At 41.4% G+C, this 7014-nt stretch overlaps 1 protein-coding gene across 13 annotated transcripts in view; it reads right to left on the bottom strand.

Moving 5' to 3' along the window:
* Positions 1–387: 387 nt before the first annotated feature.
* The window catches only part of KIAA1217 (KIAA1217 ortholog), a 456094-nt gene continuing 449467 nt past the window's right edge, over positions 388–7014 (bottom strand). For 10 of the 13 annotated variants that reach the window (XM_073677511.1, XM_073677510.1, XM_073677506.1 and 7 more), the window contains 4 exons: positions 5685–5804; positions 2428–4026; positions 1940–2065; positions 388–1309 (listed from right to left, as the gene is read on the bottom strand). In XM_073677511.1, the coding sequence (XP_073533612.1) occupies positions 812–1309; positions 1940–2065; positions 2428–4026; positions 5685–5804 (2343 nt within the window). In that variant the 3' untranslated portion in view covers positions 388–811. Of the gene's footprint in view, positions 2066–2427; positions 4027–5684; positions 5805–7014 lie in introns of all 13 variants that reach the window. The other 3 variants (XR_012320033.1, XM_073677509.1, XM_073677513.1) reach the window with 3 other exon arrangements.

Below are 7014 nucleotides of genomic sequence, written 5' to 3'. Positions count from 1 at the left end.
ATAATAGTCACTGCAGCTGCTGAAGAACCTCCTTTTTTTTTTTCTTTTTTTTTTTTTTTTTAAACAATGAGGTTCTGCAAAGCAATCATTGACCAGCCTTTACCAGGGACCGAGATAATCGGCACCTATGCAATGTCGCTTATCTCTGTGTAGTCAGAATGTGACATTTCTACAAATAACTACACTGTGTGCTAAATATTTCCTATAATATTCTAGTAAGAAAATATTTTCTATTCCCTGATTTTAGAATTCCTTTTATAGAAGACTTATTTTTGATGAAAGAATCCCTTTAAGACTATTTCTCTTGGTTGACTCCATCCAAGCCCTCCCCAATTCCCCAAAATACTATAAACATATTCTTTGTCTCATAAGAAAATATTTTGGCAAAACAAAAAAAAAAAAATAAAAGTAATCCTGATGTATAATTGACAAAAATAGAAATCTGTAGTCAAAGCCAGTATGATCGTAAAATAAAAGCGAAAAAAACTCCACGCTCAAAAATTCATCTCCTGCAAGTCCGATAATGAAAAATAATCTATACAAAAAATAATCTGCATCCTCACGTAATGCCTTCCGAAAGATTTACACACACATGCAGACATACAGAATAGTAATATATACAGTCACACACACACGCACTAATTTACATAGAAACAGGGACCAAGAAAAGAAGAGGCCTATAATTACAACAGCAACTATCTCGACAAAGATATACCGGTGTGTTATGTACATAGATGATGACAACATGCCAGCGGAGGGCGTTGCGGGTGGTGCTGCACTGACGACCCCTAGACTGATGAGGCTGCACAAGTTAGGAGGAGTCCTTTGGCGTTGCGACCTTGGTGGCGCTTCCGTTCTGTGACTTGTAGCTGGTGAAGCTAGGTGTGTGGATGGTACGGATGCTCTTCATACCGTGAGTCAGTGAAGTGGGAGAGACAGAAGAAGAAGGAGGGGAAGTAGCAGAAGAGGAAGGAGTAGGAGGAGATGGTCTGCCATTTGCATTCTGCAGTGAAAATGAGAGATGGTGACCTTTACCTGAATAGGTTGGGCTCTGCAGCTTCGACGTGCCGTTATGAACAGGACGGATAAGGGAGGAAGCATTAACCGTACGACCAGGCTGAGAGTTAGAATTGGTTACGGGGACGTGGGCCTTCACAGGCGGATTATGGGGGTTAGAGGTATCGTTACACTGAGCAGAAACAGAGCTGCTTTTTCCAGTGTTAGGAGAAAGAGCTGGAATCTTAGAAGCAGATAAAGTAGGGGAAGCAGCCTTAATATCCCCACCAGCTTTCTTAGTACCTCCGTTAGCCTGCAAATAAAGATGGCGGGAGACAGTTTGTCAAAACGTTTAACATTAATACACCAACAGGGGCGCAGGGGGAAAAAAAAAAAGCCCCCCCTCAAATGGAAACACTTGATGTTCTCGCTGGACCTGGCAGAAACCATAAAGCACATAAAGTTTTAGAGAATTTGGGACGTGGAGGATGTGGCGCCCAACATGGGAGATAGATAGTGCGGTGCTCTGCTACATGCGGTTTAAGAAGAATGGTGGCAAGCAGTTAATGGAATGCGGTGGCACATACATGTTAGTACCGGACGACATAGACACCACTGCACACACGAGCGCTCCGATTTTTGGGCCGTCGCGTGTTACCACGGCATAAGCCGAGGTTTCGCTCATCTCAGCTGAACATCTCGAAGTGGAACCAAGCAGTGTGTATTTTATTGCGGGCATGCAGAGATATGGCAAGAGTGAGATAATACTACAGGATTTCTCATGCCACCAGATCCAGATATTTAACGAAAACAAGAGTGAAAGCATACGCCATCCTTGTTTTGGTTACACTGATTCAGTAACTTGGCTTAAAGTTATTTAAAAAAAAAAAAAAAAAAAAAACTTTTTTGTCCTTCCAAAATTGCGGTTCTAAGGTAAAACTACCTGTCTGAATTGACGCTGCGGCTCCTGTAGCTTTGGCTGTTTGCTAGTTTTTTCCATGCTTCCTTGTCTAGTTTTAGAAGACATTGGTATTGGCATTCTGCTGGTTTGTGAAGCTCCATTTGATCCCTACAGGAACAGCCAATGGGAAGAGAGAGACAGAAAAAATAACAAATCAAACGATAGAACTGATTTCATCCAGTCTTCACATTCCATGCTTGACCAACATCATATCAATCTCTATAGTCATGCAGAAGAAACATCAGAGGTTATAAAAATCATGGGAGAAATAAGAAACACAGGTCATGTCAATCAAGCAGTTTCTGTTTTGTTCTTCATCTGCCCATCACCAAGTTATAAAGCTTATTAAACCAGAATCTTGTTAGACACCTACAGGAAAAGCCAACCACCAGAAGAACACCACTCAGAGGATTAGGCACCAATTTGTCATTGGCACACCATTAGGTTTTAGCAGTCTTGTGCACTGGTACCTTACGTGCTGTGGTAGGTATGGATGATGGAGACTCTACAACTGGTTTTGTATCATCCGATAACGCAGATCCTTTAACAACCACAGAGGTGATCGTCAACAATTTATCGTCTCTGGATTCTGTGAGATCAGATCCTGGTCTTGGGTTCATTCCACTTATTGTACTTTCTAGCTGCTTAATGGTTTGCTCAAGACTGTCTAAGGTTCTATATGTATTTTGCCTGATCTCATCGGTTCTTGACACACAATCTGGTTCTTCAACGTTAAGGCCTTCTGTTTGGCTATCATCTTCTTTGCTTTTCGATCTTTCAATTTCAAACCTTTTTGCTTCCTTGTGTTGCTTTACAGTCCCATCGGGCTCCTCTTCATCCTCGTAGACCACAACTTGTAGGGTCTTCTTCCCGGTTTTTGTCCCTGTACGGATGGCTTGGGTGAGAGCCACCAGCTGTTTTTTGGGAAATTTGAATTTAAACTTTTTCTTTACGTCTTGTCTCTGGCCGTACTGGTCGTCGGAAATATCTGACTTTTCTTCATCTATGGGGAATCCTTGAGAGACAGAATTATCCTGAAACATAGTCTTCTTCATATCTGCTAGAGATGGATAATTAAATCTGTATTTATTTGGAGACAAAAGACTTTCCGGATTATTGACCACTTTGGTTTCTTCAACCTTTTCTTCTTTGGGTGGAGAGACAATCTGTTCTTTACCATCATCTTTCTCTTCCTCCTCCTCCTCCTCCTCCTCAACAATCTTTGCTGCTGACATAATTTTTTCTAAGTCATCATCACATTCTTCGAATATTGTTGATAACCTTTTATAGGCGGATTTTATATCCATAGGTTCATCAAAAATGATAATGACCGGCTTTTTGTCTGTGCACTCAACAGGGTCTTGTGGGTTGGAATTGTTGGAAGGAATTTTCACATTCTCTTTATCCACGGAAACCGTTTGCACCTCTCCACCTTTTCGGTTTACAATATCTTGTACTTCACCTGTTGAGAGGACCTGAACTTGAGTATTCGTGATAATAAAAGCAATGTTATCTGCTGGAGATCTTGGTTCGGTTGGTGAGATAGTCGGAGATTCAACGTCCTCAGCCTGTTGGCTTGTAGTCCTTCGAGTATTTTTCTGTCTTAATACAACTGTTTGGCCTAAATCTAAATAGGGCATTCCCTGTTCTTGGGTTGGAGAACTACCTACTGGGCTATCCTGGCTCTCTACACTAGAAACTTTGATAAACGTGGACGTTGACTCTGAGATTTTGTGATCTTCTGTTCCTCCATTGATCACCTCTTGGATTGTAGAACTCAAGTGCTTTAGGTTTTCCTTGTTGTGAAATTTATATACGCCCAGGTTTACCAATTCTTCATTTTTAATTTCCTTCTCAGATTCTTCGCTTTCTGTAGAGCTCGGCTCATCCCTGCCTAGGAACAGACTGTAGGTTGACTGTTCATTCGTTACAACCTTCTCCACCTGCCTAATCTGAGCAGAACCAGGTGCAGAACTTGGCATCGATTGAATTTTCCACTTGTCCTCGTTGCCTTCAACAAGTTTTGGGCTTTCGGGACTTACACTTTCTTTTGAAATAATGCATGACACCTATGAGGAAATATTAGAGGGGAAATCAACTTGTTAATTAGAAATTTCTTTCTCAATAAAAGTGAATTAAATATTTAGTCAAATGTTAGTTATTTTGGTTATTATAGAAATGAAATATATGGACTTATTTTTTTTTTTATTATTATTTAGGCAAAATATAAGCTAAAGCATTTTAAACAATAAATTATAGCTGTACAATTGTAGTAAAATGTTGAGAGAATGCTAAAAAGATTCTCATTGTTGAAAATATTTTTAACATTTTTTTTTTGTATTTATTCATAAAGTTCTCTAGGTTAGTTCACTAAACACAGACACACAGCAAGGAATATTTGCACCCGCTCCACCTACAAGACCGTATTTTCGCTCATCTGAGAAAATTGGTCCGATTTATGCTGATCACACTTTGATCACAGTGTGATCTGATTTTCTCAAATGTGGAGAAGATGGAAAAGAAATGTCTCCATCTTCTCTATTTTGTCAGTCTAATTTTTTTGACCGACCCATTGACTTGCATGGCAGAGTGCAATCCGATTTATGGATGCAAATCATGAATGCTGAGATTTTTCCTCATCGGACATGTGCACAACCCCATGGACTAAAGTTGATCAGAGTGCAATTCGATATTTTGTCGGTCGTCTGCAGGAACCCCAAAGGTTTACAGGGTCAGATTTCTGGCCATAAAAGGCCCCAATCAACCAATTGGTGCTCGTTTAGGTTTCTTTTATATAGGCTGTTTGGGGCAAATGCTAGTTCATGCTCTGGTTCTGTCCTCATACTGCACACAATTTGTCCACAGCACATCCCCTATTTACAGGGGGAGACAAGATGCTGACAACTTTTATTTTTATGGGGTTTGTGGATCCCATGGTCCATTATCAGCCAGGGTAAGGGGGCCTTTAGATGCTAAGCTCCTATAGTAGAAAATTCCTATATTCTGTGAAATGTGTTTTCTACAATATTAAAGGGGTTCTCTGCATTGAATAGTTCTTATTTGTTAGAATGGTCTTTTAGCAATAAACTGATCCTAATGTGCCCCCTTTGCTGGGATCAGTTATGGATAAACCTAACTGTAAATGTTCCACTTCCCTGCAGCGGCCACCACAGGCTAAACTAAGTATTACACAATGTTAATTCAAAGCAATAGGTTGTTTGTGTAATGCAGGACAGAACAGGTCCTCCAGAGAGAGAGAAACCCTCTTTAAAATCCTCAATTCTTAGGAAGATTGGAGAGCAACTATAAACAGGTGTCCCCCCTCTATTAACACCGAATCATCTTAACAGGTGTATGAAAATTGGATTCAAACCCATACAACCCATTTTACTTTTCCGATAATGCCAGTAATCACAGGAAGTTCTGTGTAGATGCCAAACATACAAGGAACACTGTGAGATAAGAGGTCCGAGGATTTAGAATATAGTTTCCAATCTAAATACGGATTCCGATCGGTCAATAAATATACTGACCAATGAGAAACTGTAGATCTTCATGCAAGGTGGAACGTGCGGTAAGAAGCATCCGCTAGGGATAAGGCGTCTTGTAAGTCAGTTAGATACATAAGAGACATCTAGCAGCTTGGGATGTTGCAGTGGTTTTTAGTAAATTTGGGTTAGTTGTATAGGCCTAGAAGGTTACTGATCGGCCTTACACATGAAGTTACCTTCTTTTCCTTGGGTAAGGCTAAACCCGAAGTTCTGTAAGCTCTCTCGTGAACCTCTGTTTTAGGGGGCTCAAATTGCATCTTTGAGTTGATTTCCACTATAGAGCACTTCTGGAAAGCCTACGAGATGTAGAACGTGACACGCAATCTTATATCTGACACAGAAATAGATTTTCTATATTCTCCTAAATCATAAGATATCCAGGAAATTCAATATATACATAGGTGGTCATAGTCCAAACCAGTGGTGCTGTTGCATACGTAATGGCATCAGCGCTCCTGTAGACTGAATGCTATGCCCAACCATGGAGAACCAAAGAGCTGACATCTGTCGCCTCCATCCGAGTCTAAAGTAGCAGAGGGTGACACTTTCTATATGGCTATGTGCCCATGATGCAGAAATGCTCCGGATTTTTTCCTGAGCGTTTCTGCATCTCCCTGGCAGAAAAAACGCATGCGGATTGTACATGCGGATTGTACATGCGGATTGTACATGCGTTTTTCCTGCCAGGGACATGCGGATGTTAAGCGTTCTTCACTTGCATTTCCGCATGCGGGTTGTCAAGCGCTTTCCAAGCGATTTTAGCATCACTTGGAAAAGTGCTTGACAACTTGGTCACACTATATAAATCCATGCAAACGGCATATATAGTGTGACCGAAAGAATGGTAAAAAATAAATATATACCTACCTTCTGATGGCCCCCGGTATCCTTGTCTCGGCTTGCCGGCAGCTCGCGGTAGACTAAAGGACCTGCAGACGTCAGCGGTCGCGTGACCCGTCACATGACTAAATGACGTCAGCGCAGGTCCTTCAGTCCACCACGATCTGCCGGCAAGCCAAGACAAAGACACCGGGAGCCATCAGAAGGTAAGTATAATGTTTATTTTTTATTTTATTCTTTTTTTTTTACAGGTACTATGGTACCCGGGTCCGGAGGAGAGTTTACTCTTCTCCAAACCTGGGTACCATCCGCACATTGAAACGCATGGATTCCGCATGTACAGATGCAGTGATGCAGATTCCATGCAAGTCAATGGCGGCGAAAACGCAGCACTTCCGCAAAATAATTGGTAGTGCTGTGGATTTTTCTGCAATGATAATCCGCAGCGGAAATTTCCGCAGCATGTGCACAGTACATGGGGATTATCATTGGGGAACATGGCAGACCTTCTACCATGCGTTTTTTAAATGTCTCTGCAACGGAATTGCCGCTGCGGAAACGCTTAAAAAATGCATCGTGGGCACACAGCCTAAGACTAAGAGGCAGTGACTTGTGAGTGGCTACTGATTGGCTATCAATAACTTCCTTTTAGAGGTGGGTAGAGAG

The sequence above is a fragment of the Phyllobates terribilis genome, unplaced genomic scaffold (genome assembly GCF_046119375.1).
Source record: "Phyllobates terribilis strain yellow unplaced genomic scaffold, ASM4611937v1 Scaffold_4__5_contigs__length_816908805, whole genome shotgun sequence".
NCBI classification, from domain to species: Eukaryota; Metazoa; Chordata; class Amphibia; order Anura; family Dendrobatidae; genus Phyllobates; species Phyllobates terribilis.
Note: the sequence above shows the minus strand (reverse complement) of the source record. Positions and strands in the feature narration are given on the sequence as shown.